The sequence below is a fragment of the Lonchura striata genome, chromosome 4 (genome assembly GCF_046129695.1).
Source record: "Lonchura striata isolate bLonStr1 chromosome 4, bLonStr1.mat, whole genome shotgun sequence".
Taxonomy (NCBI): Eukaryota; Metazoa; Chordata; class Aves; order Passeriformes; family Estrildidae; genus Lonchura; species Lonchura striata.
The window spans coordinates 23,635,523-23,658,714 of NC_134606.1; the positions used below are offsets into that span (position 1 = coordinate 23,635,523).

Consider the following 23,192-nt stretch of genomic DNA (forward strand, 5'->3'; position numbering starts at 1 on the left):
GGGAAGTAGCTGACTGAAAAGATTTCTTGGAATTGTAGAAATGTAGCAAATGTTTTGAAATTTGCAGTTCTTATTGTTTAGATTGGAAATGTTAAGCATATTTTTAATAGTGTCCTTTTTTAGTATTAAAGCATTATGGTGAAATAATTACATTCCTTTCAATCCATTTTAGACCTTACATGATATCCACTATGAGTAAAAATAAAAGTAACAGTAGGTAAAATAATTGTCAGGGGTGTTTTTTCCCTCTTCAGAAATTTATTTTCTACAATGCTAAATTGTTACATTTTATAGAAGGAAAATTTTATTTATTGATCTGAATATTTTTGAACAAGATGCTTAATCTAATTGTTCCTAGTATTTGTTTCACCCAGCAATAAACAGGGCAGAGAATGAGCACCAGTGCAGCTCATTGATCTGATAATGAGAGGTCTCATTCTGTGTCTTGCTTCCTGGCCAGGTCTATCATGTCTTCAGAGCTGGTGCTTCTGGAACTGTCAGGGCTGGTGTGCTGCATAATGAATGAGCCTGAACTGATGCAGGCTGCAGGTGTTCCAGTAATAGAAAAGAACAGTGTTTATTATTGTTGTATGCATCATCAATCGTCTTCCCTTTCTCCCTCTGCTTTCTGTGTCCTCCAAACAAAGCTTCCCTATATCTGCAGCAGCAGGGGAGAAAAGAGCAACAACGTACCCTGTGTAACATTGCTGGGTTTTGTCTCAGGGGCAGCCTTGTAAATAGGTCTTGATTTGATGCTTGGGGTCTGTGAATGGGATGTTTGTATTGCAGGGGACAACAATATTGATTTATGAATTGCATTTAGCAGAAAACTCTTACTGGTTACTGTTATTTGTAACTGTCCTATTTCAGCTAAATCAGATGAATGAAAAATGGCTTTCAATCTAGTACTCGTAATGCATTGCAAGATCCCTAGCTCCTGGGGGAGCAATCTGTTGAAAGATAGGTCTAAACATTCTTTAATTGGGGAAAATCGTAGTTTTTGGGAGAAGGAGGAGTGGGACAGAAACAAATAGAGGTTCCTAGTTCTGCTTAAGATGCTGATGGCTCTTGGAAGTGTCTTTTCAAGGGTAAGCTGTGGTTTAAGATCTTACGGAAGTACTTCCTTTTCTGTTTATAGGCAGTCAAATCTACCAACATCTCATGACCATGTGCTCTAAGACATCAGCTGATTCTAGATAATCTGCAGTGTTTCTCTTGTCTGGAGCATTAATGGCAGTCACTATTCCCTTTTGCAGGGCTATTGCATGTCCTTCAAGATCTGGGTCAAAGGAGCCATGGAGAAGAGTGGGGAGAACAGAAAGCCAGTTTATTCTAGTAGAGGCTGCAGTGGGATTTCTATCTGTGTGTAATGTCACCATCATTTAGAGAGAAATAGTTGTTCTGTTTCACCATACCTTCCTATTTAGTTTCTGGTGGTTTTATTCACTTATGGCAGCATTCTTTTTGTGGCTATGTTGTATTTTAATACCACCTGGCAATTGCACAGCTGCTCACTCACTCCTCCCTTCCAGGAAGGTCAGGGGAAGAGAATTGGAAAGGTAAAAGTGAAAAAATTCATGGTCTGAGATCAGAGTAATTTAATAATAGAAATAAAATAATCCTACATTGTATTGAATAGGAAAATAACAAAGAGTGATAAATAAAAACCAAAATAGGCAAGTTTTGCAATAAAAAGCAATTTCTCACCAACAACCTGCCAATGCCCAGCCAGTTCCCCAGCAGCAGCTTCCCCCACAACTCTCCCTCTGCTTCTGTTGCTGTGCATGGTCCATATGGTACAGGATATCCCTTGGGTCTGTTGGGATCAGCTGTCCCGACTGTGTGCCCTCCTAAATTCTTGTGAGTCTAGTTTTATCCATGCTTGGTAGCCAAATGTTGTTTCAAAATTGGCTTAGCTGGAAAAGCATTCAGAGCAGGAGTGCTTTTCCTTAACTTTGTCCCTACAGAGGCAGGGACAAAGTAGATCTACTTCCAAAGAGTTATTAATAAAGATCTTGAAAGTATATGACTGAATTAAGGTTAGCCTCCTTTCTGCAGGAAAGTGGTTCTTTTTTTTTTTCAGTCTGTGATTTTTGAAGTGCATTGTTTTTCCTGTTTAGAACTACCTGCTGGTAGTTCTGCTGTTTGTTTGCAAGTGACTGCAAAACCATGGCACACAGCCCTGTTCCTGCTGAAGAATGTGCCAAGGGAGGACCCAGAGTACAGAAGAGACATCCAAGAAGCTCAGATATTGTTCTCAAAAGCATTGTGGTTTACCTCTTTCCCTTTCATTTGAAAGAAGTGAAGTTTTGCAGAGTTGTATTGATAGCAGGTAGAATTACACCTTTCAGCAGTGTTTGTATGACACGTCCCTATTTCCCATGGACAGTTTCCTGCTTTGCTTGCTCTGGGCTTCCAGGCTTACTGTCTGGAAAATCAAGTCTTAAATGCCTTGCTGAGCTATACTTTTATATATAGAGATATATATATTTAAATTGCACAGACTGTAAATGGGACACTTTACATGTGGACTTGCCTTGAAACAACTGGATAGTACTAAATTTAAAAGCTTCAAGGTAGACTGGTGCCTACTGATGCTAATCATTGGCATTTCAGAGGCTTCACTGAGACCTAAGACATTGAGTGTCACCTTTAAGTGGATGGTTAAATTTATTAATGTTTTGCTCAAGCGAACACCTAATTTCTTCAGAAAGGGAAGCTGGTGTCTCCTACCAGACATTTTTCATTGTAAAATCTCAGTAACAGTGCTGAGCTTTGGTAGTCTCTCTGACAGTGGTTAATGACAGGCTGAAGTGCTTCTAGTGCTGGGCCCCTCTAACTTGGAGCATCTCACATGTTTGTATTCCTGTCTCTGTGCAGCTTTAAATGTGTGCAGTTTTAAAGTTGTCTGCCAAGATGCACATTCCTGTCAGAAAGCAGCACACTGGCATCAAAAACTGCTTGTGCAAGAAGTAGTGCAATGGTCTTGTAAAATATAAATGCAGCGATTAATGTAAAATAGGTTAAAGCAGTGTAAAGTGGGGATTAACAAATCTAGATACTGCAGTGATCCTATCATCTCCTACAGAGCTGCTGATCTCTTCATTGCTTTGAGGGTTAGACAAGATGTTGAGTTCAACAAGGAGTCTGCTGCCTGTGTTATATTTTGCTCTGCCTCTGCAGCTGTAACTAACAGAGCTTTAAATACTTCTAATTCAGGGCTGCCTAAACTTTCTAAAGCTGGAGGAGAGAAAATAGAGGGTTTTATTAACAGATGCTTCAGTTTCAACATATAGATGATACAGCATAGCATAAATCTTGGAGGAGCAGTTTTTCAAGAGTGTGGGAAACCTTTTCTAGACCTAGAAAAAGGAGTCAAAGGATAAAAGTGTCTGTTTTAATTCTTTGCTCTTTTAGATATGGCCAGAAACCCAGTTTCCTGGTCTGCTGGAAAGTTGCTAATGTAATCAACCTGAGACAAAGGAAAAAAATTCTCCTGTCCTTTGCTAAAAAACATTTTTGATTTGGTGATAAAATGTGAGGCAAATAGGTTATATTGGTGGTACAACTGCTCTGTGTTCAGTAGCCAGAGCTTGAGTAATCTCCCTCCATCAGTACTGATTCCAACTTCAAGAAGAGTTAGTTAGGGAAAAAATAAGAGCTGAATCAACAGTTTCTGCATTTGAGACTAGTTACCTGTATACCCTTTTCTTTCTGTATGTAACTTGTGAATGGTGCCTGTCCATAGAAAGCCCCAGGGAATCACACAAAAAGCAAATGAATGATAACTTTAATTAGCCTTCCATTTGTCAGCGAGCAGACTGCTTATTTAACCTGGTTGGGTAAGAAAGTAAGACCTTGGGAAAGGGTGTTCATGATAGTAATTACAAGGCATCTGCTCCTCTTGCCTTCAGAGGAGCAGGAACTGCGGCTGTGTACTGGTTCACCCCAAAGCAGGGTAGGCTGTCAGCAGTTAAAGGGACAGCTGAACAGGGAGCTTTGCCAGGCAGTGTAGAGAGTAAGGCCAGATTCTCCAGACAGACAGGACTAGATTAAATGAGAGCCTTGGACTGAGGAGGTGCATGCTTGTCTTCTGGTCTCTTGTACTTGTTGACTTCACATTCATAGATGCTCCTCTCATCTCTGCTCCTCTGACCATCTGCATGGAGTCTTGCTTTTGCAGAAAAGTGCAAACAGCTAAAGAATGTCTCGTTATGGTAAGATGTACCTTCCACCAAATACAAGTTATTTTCCTGAAATAGTGCTTCTTCTTCCTTCTTACCACTTAAGAAGTAGGATGAACACTTTACTGGTAAATCCATGGCAAAAACATACAATTCTTGCCTTTGTTAATTCCCATTAAAACTAAGAAAGGGATGATAGATTCCTATAAAGGATTAAAATTTTTTAAAAATTATTTTCTTTTTTACCAATAAAAATAACTCTAAATTGAACTCTTGATTAAAAACACCTTAGGGTGCTCTGTCATGTCTGTTGTCTAGTACCTAGTTTCGATAACACTGGAGATAAGAGTCTGGTTGCCCATAAAACAACAATGCAATGCCAATCTACTGACTGTCAAACACAAATTAGTTGTAACAGATGACCTGATGCTAGGTGAAGCTTTCAGGGCATGTGCTGCAGCCAAGAGAAATCTGACAGAAGTAGTTTTTAAGTTCCCTTCCTGCTCTTTGCTCTGCCCCACCCCACCCCAAAGGGAAGGCTGCAGTATCTGGCAATGCACCGGGAAATGTATACAAACAGCATTAGGGAGGAGAAATGAAAAGGAAGCTGATTTTACTCTATCATTAAATTTTAACACTCCTTAGCAGCTTGCCAGCCAAACAGGATTATACTACCACATGTCCTGGCAGAAGTGCGCGCAGCTCTGCAAGATCATAAATCCAAGCAACGTATGGCAACCCTGCATGTTTAATACTGCTGTTAACAATGCAGAGTTTCAGTGAGGAAAGCTCTGGTGGTGGGCAGGATTTAGCAAAGACAAAATCTTCCCAGACTTAGCTTTAAAGCCTTAGGTAGGGTAATAGCTGCTGCTGCTGGTGGTATGTACTACTCTTTCAGTGTTTCTTTTGCTGTGTCTCCTAAACAAAGTAGTAATGGAGCCAGTTTAGTCTACACTTTTAATATAGGTGTCCATTCATAGAATCATGTCCTCATTAATCTAGCAAAGGATCTGAAAAAACCCCAGCTGTTGTGTTTTTTCAGTTGTTGCTCCCTCCATGGAAAACAAAAGGCAAGTAAATAAAGTAAATTATTCCTTTAGTGAAGACTTAGAATTGGGCCCACCAAAGGAGAGTGTTTCTATCAGTGGATATGGTTTTTCCATGCTATATGTTGACACTAAACTGTCAGCTGACCTGATCAACAGTGTGGCAGAAGGGAATTTAAAGCAAATGGGGGAGAATATGCCATTTTATTCTATTGCTGCTAGAAAAACTGAAAGTATAAAAAGAGTGAGTCAGCTTTTTGTCTCATCAGAGAATAATATGAGGATGAATAGTCAGAGGAAAAGAACAAAAGGGTCTTCAGCACGGGTAGTTAACTTTGCAAATTGCAGCTAAACTTAAGTGACCAGAAGTGGAAGACCTAAAAATAATGTTAAGTGCTTTCTTTGCAGATTAATCTTGCTGCCAAAGTGTGAAACCTCCCCTCTTTCTCCCATATATTCTTTATATTTTCAAGTTCTGTATCACAGAATTTCACGTGATTCATTGTTGGCCACATTAGTCATTCTGAGATTGTGCTGGTTTTGTTCCTGATAGTAGAATTACACACTAGAGATATTTGTTTGCTCTTTTACTGATTTCAGTAGTAAATTACCTCAATACTGTAAAGCCTTGGAAGGCTTTGAGCTGAGTGCTTGTCATCATTTGGCTTTACTGGAAAACAGATATGTTAGACCAGTGGTTGTTGCCCCTGGAAAACTCCATTCATGCAATATTCAAGTTTCTCTGAACTAAATTAACTGTAGCTTCCTAGTATTTGTAATAAAGCTGTTCGGGACTGGTTTGCATTGCTATGATTTTAGCAATTTAAATGCCTCTGTGACATAAGAGAGAGGGAGCTCATGCCTGGATGACGTGTCCATTTTTGCAGACAGAGAGGTTTCATGACAGCAGGTTGATGACAGAGAGGTTGATGACAGAGAGGTGGCTGAACCAGGCACCAGTGAAGGGTTTCCAGGCTCCACTGTCACAGCAATGCGGTGCAATTCTGGGCTGCAGAGGTGAAACTGGTTTTGACTGGACGGGGTTGTTTAGTTCAGAAATCCCTTGCCTATGCTATATGAAAATGGAATTTAACTTGCATATTCATCTTATTAGCTCACATTATAACTCAGGGAAGTAGGAATTCATTACTCTAGAGGAGGTAAATCCTGATGCCCTAAAAGCTGTCTTGCTTCTTGAGGTGGTTTGTGTTCCCTGTTGCTTGTACAATCCAATATTCTCTATATACATACCTCATTATTATAGTTACTTTTATATCTTCCTAGTTAAGTAGCAGGACCTGATTTTTTCATTTAAGACAAAAAATTATTTAGGGGAAAATAACGCTTGCACAAAATAGAAAGGCATCATAGTCACATACAAAGACATGATCAGTTTATGAAACTTTTTGAAAATCTTCCTCTCTTTACTGTCATGCTTCATAAGCTCTCAAAAACACATAACAAGAAACAAAGACCTCTTTTTGCAGTGTCTCTGATTTTTTTCACTGCATAGCATGATATTTTAAGATGTGCACATAGAAAATGAAACTGTTTTCAGTGTGTTCTCTCTGATGACCACATGTTTATTTAACTACTTATATCGTTTGCCTAGATAAACTTCACCTGAGGCCAGCATCTCTTCACTAATTTGTCACCTTTTCTTTTTCATGCCCCTAAGCTGTTTTGACACAAGAGGCTTTGCAAGCTCCATCTCAGGAAGCACCAGCAGCAATATAAAATGCAAGGAAAACAATGTAAACTGAAGCTTTGGGAAAATAAAGTTGTATAATACGGCAATGGTTAGTGGCTGGATGATGGCCATCCTTGATGATATCAATTTTGTAGCATGTGTAACTGCAAAGAACGAAAGAGTTAAACAGCAACAATGCAATATATACCAAGTGTTACTGTATGCAAATACATATTGAAGTTGTTGCCATGAAAAATTTTCATTACTCATTTTAGGTTCATTTTCTGTTGTTAAATGGTGGGGAAACGGATAAATACATACAGCATTTGAATAATTGCCCTGGTTGTGACACTTGTAGCTTTTTACAGAGAAGAAAATATCATCCAGATGATGAATAAAAACAACGCCTCCTCACATAAATGAAGCACACAGTAATAAATGGTACTGTTTTGCTTCTCTTCTCTATTTTTAATTTCCAGTATAACAGGGAAATGCAGCTTTTTTCCACTCAGCTTTATAGAACTTGTTAAAGAAGTGGGAGGCTATTCTAATCATTAGCAAGATATAGTTTGTGTTTTGTATTTAATGTACTTTGTTCTAACTCTGGCACCACAATAATTACAGTATGCTGCCATTGCAGAGCGGATGGGGAACTCTTCCATCTATCCTGCTTCCTTCTGCACTGCTTAAGTGTGCTGGTCTGTACCAGTGAGGGGGGAAGAGTGCAAGCAAGGTGGAAGATGGAGTTGTGTCTCCAAAGCATGTAAGATGTGGCAATCTGGAAACCTGGTCTTGCAAAGAAAGGCCAGGTCTCAAAAGTTTTCTCAGTTAACATCTTGGGTTTTCATGTTATTTTTTTTTCCTTTCCTGAAACATCAGTCCAGAATACAGAGTACCTTGCATCTGTTCATGACTGGTTTTGTACAGGTTCAGCTCTGAACACCAATTCTCTGTACTGTGAAAACTGATGGGCTAAAGATTTGTTCTTCCATTTTGCAGTTTTCTGTACCTGGTTGCAGATGAAGAATTTCCGTTTTTTTTCTAGTGAAGCTCAGTAGAAGCGCTGCAAATGCTGTCCTTTAGTCCTTGTTTGTCAGTGTTTTCAGAGTTTCATCCAGCAGACTGGAGACTTTTATTTCCTGAGATAGAGATAAGCTAGTAAGAACAGACCACTGCTTATATCAATAACATGAACACATTCCTGTGATGCATGCCACTGTTTTGTGATGTCGTGGCTAATGCACACACTTTCATTTTTCCTGGAGTTTTGGTAAAGTGTGCACTTTGCTATGTGGGATTCTCTATGTGCAAATATGAGAGCACCAATCCTTTTGCTTGAAGTCCCTTTGTCTCTTCCTGCGCTGGGTGTGCTGAGCAGAAGTGTGCCCCAGGTTTGTCTATGGGCCTGCAGTAATTCTTCATGAGGGTATGGCCCAAAGTGGCCTCTGCAGAGAGAGAGCTATATGTGTGTGCATGCACCAAGAAACTGAGCTCTGTTTTCCTCTGGAAAAGGTGAATCCAACTTCTTGCTTCTCTCAGTCCTATTTTGGGTTTATCTTGTGTCATTTATATCGTCATCTTCGTGCTTATTTTTAGTTTCTAGCCTTTCTCTGTTGAACTGTTTTTACATTTTAATTGACTAAATCAGGAGACTTGTAGGTGATTAATGTTTTCCCTCTGAAGCTGCATCATCTAGAACAGGCATAAACCTTGCCATGCTTCATTTACTTCCAGTTCCTTTTCAAACAGACGTACACTGTTCCTGGACCTTCCTGTCTTTCCTCACCTCCTGTCAGTGTATGCTGTACCTCTCACTGGATGAATTCATGTGCCAGCTGTGCATCTGTATTTCATGATTTTATTTGTGCAGACAGAAGTAGTATATGAAACCTTCCTACATCATCAGTAATAACAGCAATACTCGTGTGACAGCTTTTGGCAGGTAGAGTCCTACCTGAATTGTGGTAACAGTTTCTGCTTCCTGATAAATGAGGTTCTTCAACAAATGCATATCTGGGACATTTGGTGTTGAGGAGTGAAATAAGATGATTATAATTTTTCTTTAATTTTTTCATAGATGAAAAAACTACTTGAAGTCAGGCTGCTATCAAGTAGCTCTTCCTGTTCCTTTCTGTACTATATCTTGTGGGTAAAACAAAAGTCAGTTTTGATATGCATCCCAAATGCTAATGGCTTTATTGTCATTATTTCCCCATGTCCCAGCAGATCAAGATTAGAGATGATTTACTATGACTAGATATAGTTTAAATCATTAAAGGTAATTTACTACAAATTACATGTGGTTTCTTCAGAGTTAGGAGTGCAACACAGTGCCTTGTTCTGCTTTATGCATTTGCGTAAGATATGATTGATCATTGATGCCCTTATGATACATTTTTCAGGGTATGGGAGAATTTCCTTCACATTGAACAAAAAAAATACAATTTTCTGAGGGAATAGATTTTAGGCTTTCTATTTCTTTGCATTTCAATTTAAAAAGTGTTGCTCTCTGTCCAAGACTACCCAGTTATAACCAGCATTTCTGAAACTGATGCATTCCCTAATCCTGTGGGACAGTTGCAAACTTGTCAGTTTTTATAAATTGCTGTGTTTATGACAGGAAAGTGGAGGGGAAGGGTCTTATATATGAATATAACTGCAAGGAGAAAACAGGGGAATAATGACAGATGTGTCTCCAAGTCCCTGTTTTCTATGGTGGAAGCAACACCCAGAGCAATGGCCTTGCAGAAAGATTGGATGAAAGCCATGAGAACTCAATAAGCATCCAGTAAATGTTTTGCCTGGGTAAAGAGAAGACCTCCTGCAGGGCAATTAAAACTGGTTTTTTCTTTGTATTGTTTCTATTGAATACTTTCTAAACATAGTAACTATTTTTAAATCTTTTGTGATCATAATAAAAAAGTACTATTTACTTTTAACTGAACATATTATCTGTTGAGAATGATATGAGGATGAATTGTCAACACAGTAGGAGTAATAAACGTGGATTCAGTTATGCTTGTAGCATCCAGCACCCAGGCGAGATTGGGATTCCTGGAAGGTTTCTAGCTGGTCCATCCCTAAGCAGCACAGTCTGGCTTAAGAGCTTGTCTGGCAAAGTGAACCTCCTGGTCCAAGTGTACTGGGGGGACCCTTAGCTTCCACTGAGTTTGTATTATCTTAACATTCATGGTTGAATTGCTGATATGAAGCATCTTTTGATACAAGCAGGAAGTTACCGAGGCATGTGTCTGAAGGGCTATAACTCATGCCAGTGCTTTCAATAATCTTTGCTTATTCTATAAAGATGATAAGTTAAGGACTAAAGCTCAAGGCTTTAGTACAAAATGTTTAATGTGATGCAAAAAAGGCAGTAAAGATGCATAATTTGTCTAAATACAATAGTTTTAAAATTCAAAGCACTATAAAATAAAACTTCTAAAATATTCTGAAGATTACATTGTAGTTTTTCTTTTGTCAGTTTTGGTTTTTACTGCTTGAAAACAGTCTGCAATTGCAGACTGCAATTGCACTGTCCGGAGCAAATACTTGGTGCTATATGTTAAATTGTTTGATGCAATGGGAAAGAGAAATGGACATGACTTAGTCCTTTGCAAGGCCTGTTAAGCTCAAATGTTCCTTACACAGCATATGCTCTAACTGAACATTATGAATTGCACTTGTAAAGCTCACTGTCTAATAGATGTCACTCTTGTTTCCCTCTACTCTTTTGCAGCAAGTGACGGGCAGAAGTTTTGGTGAGAAAGATTTTCGTTCAGGATTAGAAAACGGCATTCTTCTGTGTGAGTAAGTAATGCTTACAGTTTTGAGCCCTGAATAAAATCTTGACTGAAGCAGGAAACAACCTTAGCTAGTATGTCCCATTGTTGATTTCCTTTTGAGAGTTTTGACATTGTGCACAGTGGTATTTCACTGCAGTATAATTTCAGTGCCAAAGCTATTGTTACGGTGAGGGTTGAAATGTGGCTTAAAGAAAACAGGGTTTGTGAAGTGCTTCCCTCACTCCACCCCAGGTCCTTAGCTGAGTTATGTAAAAAAAATTATTTGGTTTGTTTTTTGGTTTCCTTTTATTTAATATTGTTAACCACACATTGGCAAACGGTGTTCCACACCTGCCTGTGGATGTCTCTGCCACAATGAGGCGTTTTGGACCAACTCCAAGTCTGAACGCTGTCAGGAGCTAGCCATCTGAATGCCATCAATACACAGCTGCTTTAATAGTTTCTGGAAAGGTTAGGTATCCTCTAAATTTGGCCTAAAGGTGTGTTTCAGTGACGTGTTTTGTAATTTTTGGATGAAAGATACAAGTTAGCTTTTGCACATTTCTCTCTGTAGTTCTAATGGCTAGTTTTTAGGAAGAGTCTTCCAAAACCTTATTATAGGTTTACATGCCAAAGCTAGTGACTTCTAAGAGCAATTTGGAAATGTGCTCTAATGCCCTTAGTCCTTTGAAAATCAGGTTGTCAGGCATCTCTGAGAGTCTGTTGATCTGCATCATCTATATGAACCAAGTTAGTTCCCTGGATATGCAGGATTCTCACTGAAGATTATAAATCTGTCTTTGCACACCAGAATGATGAAGCTTATGCAGAAGTGAATCCATACTTATAAGGGAGATCTCCTGAGATGTGTAGCTGGACAATTGCAGCTATTGGTAAAGTTTTGTACTATTCCAGGTACTGGAACTTGGAAGCTTCAGCAGTAGAGTTGAGCTAATATCCTGTAACTCAGCTCTAGGTAGCTTACCATAGATCCAAATCCTACTTGTGTAAATGCTTTTATATGTCTCACTGGTGTCATTAATCAGACAGCTTGAACTTTAGTTTTTAAAGGTGAAAAAATATAAAGGAAATGATGTTATCTATTTTCATTGCAGTTGCGTGTCTTTGCTGAGGAGTGGCTTTGGGAGGAGGGAAGTAGTTATTGTTGATCAAAAGTTGTGTAACTCAGAAGGAGCATACCCTTTTCTCGCAAAAAAGTCTCTCCTCTGTGTGTTGAAGGGAAGTGCTGTGTGCTGAATCACTTCTCAGTGCTCTTTGAATGTTAAGGTTGAATTGTGTTGCATGAAAAGCAAGGGCTGTGTATTTCAAGATTAGATTGTAATCTTATCTGCAAGTAAGCAGAGGTAGTCTGATTTAAATACTGTAAATCTTTAAGATGGAAGGCTTAACTAACTCATATGTTGCTAATGAGACTAATAAATATGCATTTCTTAGAAGGTTGTGAGCTCCAGTAATAAGCAGGTCAAGGGACAGCACTTGGTTATACTACATAACTGTTCTGTGATACTGGGCAAATTTCTTGTCCTCATTTACCACTTGTGGATGAGTGCAAATCAGCCTGAAGGAACTACCTCCTCATCCTCCAATCTTAAAAGCCATGAAGTTTGTATTGCATCTTGCTCTTGGTTAGCAAGCTGTAGCTAGTGTATAAAACTCTATTAGGCTACAGAGCCTTAATGAGAAAGCCAGTAAATTGGCCTTCAAGTTTGATTTCTTGATGACAAACAAAGTATAGCACCAGCAGTAGAAGTGTACTCCTCACTGGTTCCAAGTCCACTCTAAAAGAGAGAACTCAACAGAAATTTTTGGGTCTAACACTGAGAACTTCTAGAGTATCTTCCAAAAGTACTTTGTCAATTGAAGCACTGATAGTTAATTTTTTATCTGTTGCTCAGTGAAGAACATCGCAAAGCTGCCACAAGCTGTATTTCTAGACAAGTTTTTTGTGACTTACTGCAAAATTACCAGGATACCTAATGAAAAAAATGTAATGGTATACAAATTTTCTCTTAAATCCCTGTCTGTCTGTTGTGCATTCATTGCAGCTGACTTCAACAAGTAGATGAAAATCTGATCTAAGTCTCTGACAATTTCAGAAGACAAGAAATAAATTATAGCTGTCTTGAATTCCTAAAGATTGAAGAACTCATTGTTTTTTGTCAGGTTCTATCTGATTTGTTGAAGTTTTAGGGAAAAGCAAACTTACTCTTGTTTTTATCCACAGGCCAGTACTCACTGCAAGTGGCCTTAACTGGCAATTCATAGCCAGACACTTGAGTGAGTGATATCCTTTGAATGTGGAATAGTTGTGCTTAACTTCCACGTGGCTGTTTCAGGGTTTTTCTTGCCTGTTGTATTTTGTGACAAAGACTGAAAGTGAGTTTGGGCTCTGAGGGATCCCAGCAGCTAGGGGACTGGAAGATGCTGTCAGAAGTGGGGACACAGTCAGTATGCCTTGAATGTCCCAAACATGTCTCAGGCTACCTTCTGGCTTTGGAGGTGTTTTGCAGAAGGGAACAGGGAAGTTGCCATGTCAGAGTCCATTCCCCAAAGAGACTGGTGAGTACCAAAGGGTGCAGGGGGAATCTCTGTCTCTGTAGCAGGATTGTTTGACCCTTATACACAGTAATGCCACTTGATCCCAATGTTGATGTCCTAGACAGCCTACAGACACAAGCAGACATCACTGCAGTGGTTATAAATGATTCATTCACATCTAGCAATAATCCACATATTTTAATAAATGAAAACAAATGCAAGTGTGCCATGCCAAAAGCTCAAGCTCTTGGTATGAATGGATGGTGGAGCAGTGCAGATGTGTATGCTTGCCACAGGAACCTGCAAGCTTTGCACCTGCCTCTCTGGTGGTGTTTGTGCTGGGGCTGGCATTTTGATCTGGCCTCAGTACGAACTTTATGGCTTGACGCACTCAGCTGAGGAGCTGAGGGGCATACTTAAACAATACAGGATGCCATAAAGCTACAAGTCAACAGATGAGAGCAACACAAGCTTTTTCTTTTTTCTGGCTGTTTGAAAGCCCACTTGTGCACTTGCCCAGAGAGTGGTGACTCTTAATTGTTCACCCAGCTGTGCTGAGAAGCCAGTGACTATGACTTCTGTTTGCCTGAAATGAGTTCATGTTTTTTTAGCATAGCTGTCTGACATCAGTGCCAATGGTGATTTCAGCAGGGATATAATAGCTATATAGGCAGAGGCAGTTCTTTCTTTCTCTGTTCATGCTTTGTGAATTAAATTCTCGTATGAAAAGACTGAGGAGTTTCTGCATGGGTGGGCAAATGTGCCTTTCTGGGATCATGGTTGAAAGCAATATGATGCAGGAATACAACACCAGTAGCAGGAATATCACTGGAAATCCCCTATTGTTGCTCCAGCACATGTTCAATTTTTTTTTCTCCTTTGATACATAGCTTTCATATTTAGGTTTGACCCAGATATCATAAGAAGCTAGAGGATTAATCAGAAATAAATTGGATCTGGTTTTTGCAATGCTTAGGTGTTCCTATTCTATGGATTTAGCCATCTGAATGAAGGTTGACTGCCAAAAAAAGTGCATATCGTGTCTCTCTGTCTGCCGTGCTGGTTTGGGCAGTCCTATTGTATTTTTTGAAACAGCAGGTAAGGAAGTCAAGATAGCTTTTATTTCTAACCATGCAACAATTGCTATTAATTAGTTTAAAAATTATTACAAGAAAAAAAAAATGGATGTCTTGCTGCAGTCTTGACCAGTTGTTACTGCTCTAATATCCTTGCAAATGTATTTTCAATTTTTTTTTGCCCTTCTCCTTGCTGCCCACCTCCCCTTGTCAAGCTCTGCTACTGCAGGATTCCTTCCTTCATGTTGGGTATTCAGTAGTTAAAGAGGTCTCTGTAGGGATGTGAGACTTCAAAAATCTGAGTTAATTGCTTGCTTTGATATGATTATTCAAACAGAAGATATATCCAATATATCTCTAAGAACTTCTGACATGGAATTGGAATTGTATTTTCTTTCAAATTTTCTGTGGAATCAAGTAATCCAGTCACCCTGAAAGTTATATTAGTAGTAATGAGATTCTAATGTCAGGAGCAGGAACAGACCATAAAGAAAAAGAAAAACAACAATGGGGATATGAATCCTGTGCAAAAGACCTTAAACAATGAACCAAACCAGCTGGATATTAGCAGTAATTATTTGGCTTTGCAGTAGAGTCTAACAACATTATGATTGTGTGTAATACCTTGAGTTCTGTATGTAGAACAGTTCAGCTGTGTGTCTGGTTTATGTATGTATTAAAGTCAATTTATAGCAGTACATTCAGACAAAATAAATCTGATTTTTCTCAAGCATGAAAGTTCTAACAAATATTTCATTGCATATCATACACATATAAAAATGAAAGAGGACTAACTGTATGTGGTTAAAAATGGATGTCCCTTTCCCATGCAATTCTGGAAACCAATTTATGACCACTTTCCCAAGGTCTTCTTGGTTTTTTTAGAGACAGTTATTTTATCTATTAGCACATGTCATTATGTAACTTTGTCAAATGTGCAGAAACTATGGATTATTCTTTGAAACTATGCTTATTCTTTGACTCTGTAAGTTTTATGTTGTTTTTTGAAAGAGGAGATAAAAAGATGTTCTACTTTTTTTAAGTAATCTTGGTAAAATTGCATAAGTACAGTGAACTAAAAAAAAGTTGTACACTTTTTCTCCTGTAGGATAATATATAGGAAAGGCAGTTCTCTTCTGCTGTGCATACTTGGAATATATGCTCTTAAAAAGTACAAGAAAGTTTTCAGATTTTATTTTTAAGTAAAAAACATGAGAAATTAGCCATGCACATAGATTATTTTAATAGTATTTAAAGCAAATATGAAGAGTGGCTGTAAATCTGAGCAAACTGAAAGTGATTATGACCAAGAATTACTTAATGGAATTTATTGTGTATTCTGTCATGAGAATTATTTTCTTCCACAAGTAAAAAATCCCCTTAGCTTGTAATCTTCATGTTGATGGTGATGAATGAGCTGCGTTTTCTCAAAGAGCAATTCTATTAGATGTGCATCCTGGTTCTGGTGCATCTGACCAAAGGGCTGGCTATGTGCCAGATCAGTACAAGTGTAATGCTGTGGAATAATAAAACTTCTGTGCTCTGAGAGTCAGTGATACCGTGAGGTATGAAGAACAACCTTTGCTGCATATATGGTGTTTCAGTTGTTCTTCTTGCAAGTTAATGTCACTTATGTCATCTGGTAGGGGAAAACAAATAGTATTTGTAGCTTATAGAATTTTTCAGATATATCATTCTAATTGTCTGTTAGTGTTGTGGGCCTGGCTTCAGTTCAGCACTTGTCTGTGTGGTGAACAGTGGAGAAGTCAGTGGATGCTCAGCCCTTATGCTTAATTAGTATTTTGCTTGACTTTCCTATTCTTGGAAACTAAGAAATTGTTTGAGTTTCATAGGCATATTTGAAGTTTTGAATGTGACCCATGCTTTGAGGTGAGAAAGAATTTGTATTTTCCTGTGGTTTTCAGACTGTGCTTTAAAGCCAAAACATTATCAGCATCACGAATTTGGCATGTCTCCAGGTTTGAGAGATGGGCCCCAAGACTCATTAAGCATTAAGATTTAGGTTCATGTGAGGACATTTGAAACAGTTTTATATGAATACAGAGTCCTTAATCTGTAAGTTTTATTGCTGTTTCCTAATGAAGACCTATTTATTAATATGGTTTAGATGAGGGGACAAAGGTAACATAAACCCTAATGATGATGAGAAGAGGGGAATAGACAGTGAGGGGCATGCTTGAGCAGACAGAATGACCTATCTTTGTATTTATGTTTTAAAAAAATGAATTTCAGCAGACTGAATAATAGAGCTTTTTCACTGATGCATGGTTATTGACAGGGCAGGAGACTGTGGAACACTGATCCACTCAAAAGGAGTGTTGCTCAAATGCAAAGCAAGGTAATCTTGTGAGAAGTTTCAGCTTTTCAAGAGTGTATGTTTAAGAAAGCATATTTAGGAGTTTTAGAAAGCACATCCACAGCCGTTGCTACTCAGTGTAAAAACTATGCACGAATTGTAAATGTATAGGTGCATGAGATGCTCTTCACATCATCAGTCCTTGTGATTGTAGGTTCTGTATAAATAGCTTGTGAAGTTACAATCTTCCCTGTTGCCTTTCTTGAGCTGTTTGCAAGGCTTTGTTCATATATTTGGTTTTTGACAGAGCAAGATGAATGCAGTCCTATGTTTGGAATATTGTTTTCTCAATACTACATATTTCCATGGGTCTTTATTCACTTTGTACTGGACTGGACTGTGAGCCCTTTATAGGACAAAGTCAGTTCTGTCCTGCTTGTTAAAAAAACACCTTGTTCATCTGATTCTAAATAAATGATGTCAGGGGCATCATTAGCAATCACTCAAGAATGTTTTCCCAAAAATATTTTTGTGACCTCAGGAACATGTTTATATTTTGAAACTTCTTAGCCATGTTTTTTTGCAACAAAATATTTTGACTTTTCATTGTTCACTGTTTCAAGGTGATTTGTTCATCTTTAAGACTAGTAGTGGATTTTTCTGTCCTTTCAAAATATTTGGGGGCATTTTGGAGCTGCCACTAGAGCATGAGTTAAAAATATGTGGATACTGAAGCTGTCTAGGTTAATAATTATCAAGTGCTGAAAGACTGTTTGTTTGAATGTAAGTCTGTAAAACTTAATTTGAAGAGAGAAATGTCTCTGTGAAGGTTTACTGTGGATAGAATTTCCTGAATTCTCAAATATGAAATGCCCTTTGACTCTTAGATCAGATCATTAATCAGCTTTTCTTTCTAGGAGTATGATCTGTTACTTGAGCAAAGAGCTCTGTTGGATACCTTCCCCCCCGCTCCAGCCTGGATTGATCTGTGAACGCACATCACTTCAACTTTTCTTTTCTCCATTTCTGAAGTTTATTCTCTGAAAATGCTTCTCTTCCATTTCCTCCTAGAATCGAGATCTTTTTGGAGGCTGGGGTTTGGCAGCCATCCTCTGACTATTTTCGTAACTGGCGCTTTCTTGCAAGAATTTAATGGGCAGTTCATTGGTGCTTTTCATTAGATCTTTTATCAACTGTTGCCTGAAACACCTTCTCTTCCTGGCAGAAGTCTTCACATTCTTAACTCATGATAAAAAACCCCAGGAAGGCCTAATAAATTAGTCACACAGTGGCTAGCACTGATTTCAGCTTGTCTGTCCAGCTGTGGAGATACCTTATCTCCTGCAATGCCAAACCTTGGGGACAACGTGAGTAGAGCAATTGATTCTTCCTGTACCTGTAAGAGCTGGTTTTAACAGGGGAAGGAAGTGACTCAGCTTCTCCCTGTGTGTGGGACTAGAGCAGCTTCCACTTCCATCATGCCCTCTTGTTTCTATAAGGTAAGACAGGTCTAAGGTTTTAGCTTCTATGCAGTGTCTTACTGTGCTTCATTTAACAGGTAGCTACTGGAGAGTCCAAGCCAGCACCTGGCACAGGGGAAAGGGAGGATGAATGGTTATTCCAGAGGAGATTTAGATTGGATATGATAAAAAAATCCCTCACCAAAAAGGTTGCAAGGCATTGGAACAGGTTGCCCAGGAAAGTGGTCGAGTTACCATCCCCAGCAGTGCTGGCTTAACAGTTGGGCTTAGTGATCTTTGAGGTATTTTCTGGCCTTGATTTTACTCTATGTTGGATTGAAAATTACAAGAGAATTTTGAGAAGAACAGAGGATTGTTCTGATTTAGGACAGGTGCATAAATGCTAGAGATGGTGAGCAGAAATCCCCACAGAAAACTTGTCATGGGTTTGAGAATAGGTCATGTGTGTATGTAAAGAGTCAGGTTTTGTGGATGGAACCTGAAAATTCTTAGTTGTATCCTGGTTTGGGTTGTTGTCTTTTGGGCATTTGGTGGGATTGTTGGGATCACTCAAAATGAGCCAAGGATTAGGATTAGTATTAGGACTGGGGAAGAGGGCACAGGCTGGAGCTGCAGATGCAGTTGGGGCTGCCAGAGGGAAGTTATGTGATGCGGGTTTTCTCTCCTGAAAACTCTTTAGACTAGGAGCTGGCTGGGGACAGGAGACCTGGGGCAGCCAGTTCCTCTGGTTAGGGTTGGTGAAGCAAGAAAGTGTGGGACTGCAGTTGTCAGGGGCTTCTAGGAGAAGGTATGGATTAGTGTTTCTTCTCACCTCCAGAGTCTGTCCCTTGGGCCATGGCCAAGGATCTCGTGTCGGGTCCCCAATGCAAAATGGTGATCAGTCTTCTTTGCCCAGTATTTCAACAGGAACCCACCAGAGCTGATAAAACTTTGCATACACATACATATGCTCTATGAAAGTCTAAATTGGCACAGCAAATTTAGTTTGTATGTACAGGCCTATGTCAGAAGAGGTCTAGTTAGTGGATTTTTGAGAAGCAGAGATGGACAGTAACTGTGAGAGTGAAGGGGACCATTGAGACCCTGCACAAACAGCACAACTTTTTAGCTGGCTTGGTAGCAGAGCAAGCTTAAACCACTCAATGTTTTGGCATCTGGATTGTTGCTCTAGATGAGGTAATATTTCAGAAGCAGTCAGTCTGCTCTGGAAGAAACCTCCCTTTGACATATTCTGCAGCAAGCAAGTCCTGGGGGGTTTAGTGCCAGACTGCTTAGAAATGTTTCAAATAGGAGACAAACTTTTTAATAATAATTTTAATTTCTTCCACAGGTTTTCCATCTTGCCCCATCCTATTTCCTCTCTCTTCAGCCTACAAATGGTGACCTAAAATGTTGTTTGTTCTCTACTCCTTTCCTTCCTCTGAATTTATTCTTCTGTATTTCACAGGGAAATCTGTATAAGCCATTTTGAAGATTTATTAGAATAGGTTTTGACATTTGAGGTTTCCAGTAAGAACTCTTTATTTTGCCCTCTGTTATTGCCTATGACTTTTAATCTGCACCTGCAGTATTGGTTATGGTGCTGATGCATTCCCGTTTGAGTAATAAAGAAAATTGGATGCTTTACCTAATATATTCTTTTTTTCCTGAAACAGAATAGGCAGACAAGAGAGCTACAGTATTTGAAAAGAAGTCTTCTGGGGAAAAAAAAAAAAAAAAAAAAAAAAAATCTTAAATTGCCTACTGTAGCAGCTAAATGGAAAATAGTAGTTTTATAGCAATGCTGCTCTGTAAGGTTAAAAAGTACCATATCTTCTGTGGGGGGAGAAAAAATAACTTTTTTCCATCCGTGAAATAAAATAATGCTTCTAGAAAATAGGCAGTTCTTTTATTTCATCTAATCAAGAAAAGTGATTTTTTTTTAAATAAAAGTATATTAATTAATTTGTTTTTAGGACACTGCTGTTAGATTCTACCTTAAACAGAAGAGGAATAGTACAGCCATCTGTATGAGCTTGGGTTACAAAGTTTATAACTTCAAGAATATTTTAAAAATACCCCCAACTCCTAAAAGTATCATTCATATTTGTTTTGATGCTACTCCCAATGCATGATGGTGTTGGAGATGTGGGAACTTCAAGAATGTAATAACATGCATACAGTTTTGGACAAGTGGAACAAAAGCTTTACTAACTATATGGTCATAGAAAACTTAAGAATAGCATCTCCCACTCTGCTCCCCTGTTCTGTCCAAGTGATTGCAGAAACACAACTTATATACTGTTGCAGGGAGACACAAAGGGAATGAAGTGAGGAAAAAGGATAATTTCAATGTTCATAAAGCCAGATGTTCACTCCAGGAGGGATGAGCACCTTCATGAGCTTGCAAACTGCCACAGTCCTAAAGAACCAAGCAACAGATAATGCACCACTGTGGAGTGATGGCTCTTGGTGGAGCTTTGAGCCGTGGCACACCGCCTGTTATCCTAACTCAGAAACAGGGAGCTGGAAACCATCACAGACTGTTAGCATTAGTTGAAAGGAATATTCTTTTCATTTGGATAAACTTCTCAGCCAGACCTCTCAAATATCAAATATGAATAATTTTACTACCACAGTAAGCTGCCAGAGGAGTCTGCTCTTGAATGGAGACCATATCAGCCCAAAATAAAGTTCCTCTCTTCCATAGAGCTATTCTAATTTTCAGAGATTTTTAAATTTATGCAGACACCATGTTTTCTCTTCAAAGATCTTGAATTTTAAGTCCATGTCTTGAATTGATGATTTTTCTTCCCAGTGGATGGAACTGGTTGAATTTTTCCTTGGATAAAAGGCATTATGGTTTTCTGTTGGGGAAAGGGTGGTGAAGACACAGTGTTTGTTGCAACAGGATTTTACAATTAAAATTCCTCACTTTTAGAGGCTTGGTCATTTTTTTGAGTATTATAACAATGAGCCATGTCAGCACATCTCATAGCATGCTCATGGGTGGTGAGGAACTTGGATTTGGGGGGTTGCTAATCTTTGGACACTGAACAGTGTTCAGCTGTGGTATCACTGGCCTAGTGTTGTTTTCACAATGAGACGGGGCAGGGTTTATAAATTCCCTTTTTATTTGCCTTCTCTCATTTATGATTTATGGGGCCTTCCATTCAACACAATATATGGAAGGATGGCATTTAATTTCAAGTTAAGATGAAAAAAAAAAAGAAAATAGACAGGCCACCCATAAAGTGTACATCCTTTCTCACTTTCCTGCAGTGCAGAAACTGCCAGACCTGAATGCCTTCTAGGTTTCTGCTCTCAGGCTCTTCCAGGTACCATCTGCCTGTACACAGGTAAGGCAGGCTGATGTGTCAAAATTCACCCAGAATCTCTCTGGATCACTGATGTGGTCTAGATCAATTTAGAATTCAAAATAAATACTATTGAGTTCTTGTGCTAGATACTCATACTAGTCTTTCTTCATTTCAGTGATCAAATTTGGGTGTCCATGTATGTTTACAGAAGGGAGAAAGGGGAGAATCTTTTTTTCCAGTCACACTGAAATCCTTATGTGCTGAGGGAAAATGTTTGATAATTTGGATTTTGTGACTTACCACTCATAAAATGCTCCTTTCTCATAACAGGTTGCTGAATGCGATAAAGCCAGGATTGGTAAAAAAGATCAATAGACTACCGACCCCCATTGCAGGTTTGGTGAGTATATCAAATGGAGGAAAATATTTCAGTGCTGCTTTTTGCACCTTGACATTGACTATGTGATTCAGATAGCAGTTATTTTTGTAATTTGAACTCTTCTAGCCTAATAAACTCAGACAGTCTCTCTGTAGGAATGCTCTGTGTAGTCACCTTAAGACCTTTAAGTCTTTTTTTTTTTTTTTTTTCTTTCCAGAAGTAGGCAATATTCAAGTGTCAGGGTATAGTTTTAGAGGAAGATGATCTTCTTGGTTATATATCACCTCTCAGTTGTGGCACTAGCTTTAGAAAAACTGGAATGCATGCATTAGAAACCATCACCACAAAAAGATAGTTTTTGGAAAAGAAGAAAACTGTACTTGTATATTTTGTCTCATTTACCCTTTCCCCAAAATACCAAAGTCTGCAGATAACATTCATTCTGGGACTATCTGGGGAACTGCTTCATGTTGACTTTAAGGGCAGAGCAAAATTTGGCCATACTCTGTTGTAAGCAAGGAAGACCACAGAGGATGTGCTGACAGCTCATGGGCTGTCAGGAACTCTGGGTGTTCAGGGGGTCACCTCAAGTGGTGGCACAGTCCTGTACTTGCTATTGGGGCAGAAGGTGGGGGAGTGGGTGCTTTTTGGGTCTAACAGGATTAGCCACATAGAAATATGGCTGTATTTATTTTACCTTCAGCTGTAATTGGGAATACAGGGTCCTTGAGCATGTGGAAGGTGGTCATCCTCTATTTAGACTCATCACGGTTCCTTTGTGTTCTGGCACTGTTCACACTGTGGTTTATACAATATTGGGAATATATTACTTGTTGATAGCTGAAGGTAAAGTTCCTTTGTATAAAGAGCATTAAAAAGTTTCGGTGTATCAGAAACCATGTTACATTTGCTGTTAAAGTAGTTCTACAATACTGATGCATAGCCTTTGAGCTGGTCTTTCAACATGTAGATTGACAAGGATGTTTCTGCATGAATACTGCCTGGGTTTAGAATTCATTTTGATCCCCACCACTCTTTCTCTGAAGTTTCCTTGAGTGCCTTCCTTTTGCCTCTAAAACCCACCTAGTTTTATTCCTTTGCTCTCCTATTTGAGAGGAATATTTGATATAAACAGCTGAAAAAAGAACCAGTAGTGCAGTTTTCTTTTCCTTGGCTTGCTTTCAGGAAAGACTCAATTTTTGTTATGACTGTTTTAAGAAGATGATATTGAATTACATTGGGTTTTTTCCTTATTCATATGTTAAATCCCAGTGGTAAGGTGGTTATAGTAGGAAGGACATAGAAAAAAGTTATTATGTGTGTGTATTTTTCTCATTCCTTGAGATAAAGCTCTCCTGCAAGATGTGTAGTTTCAAAGC

General features: G+C 38.8%; 1 protein-coding gene across 5 annotated transcripts in view; it reads left to right on the forward strand.

Moving 5' to 3' along the window:
* Positions 1–23,192, forward strand: part of LIMCH1 (LIM and calponin homology domains 1) — a 171,420-nt gene that overhangs the window by 53,156 nt on the left and 95,072 nt on the right. For 3 of the 5 annotated variants that reach the window (XM_021541366.3, XM_021543008.3, XM_021542170.3), the window contains exons 2-3: positions 10,657–10,727; positions 21,765–21,834. In XM_021541366.3, coding sequence (XP_021397041.2) covers positions 10,657–10,727; positions 21,765–21,834 — 141 coding nt within the window. Of the gene's footprint in view, positions 1–10,656; positions 10,728–21,764; positions 21,835–23,192 lie in introns of those variants that run through there. The other 2 variants (XM_021546284.3, XM_021543848.3) reach the window with 2 other exon arrangements.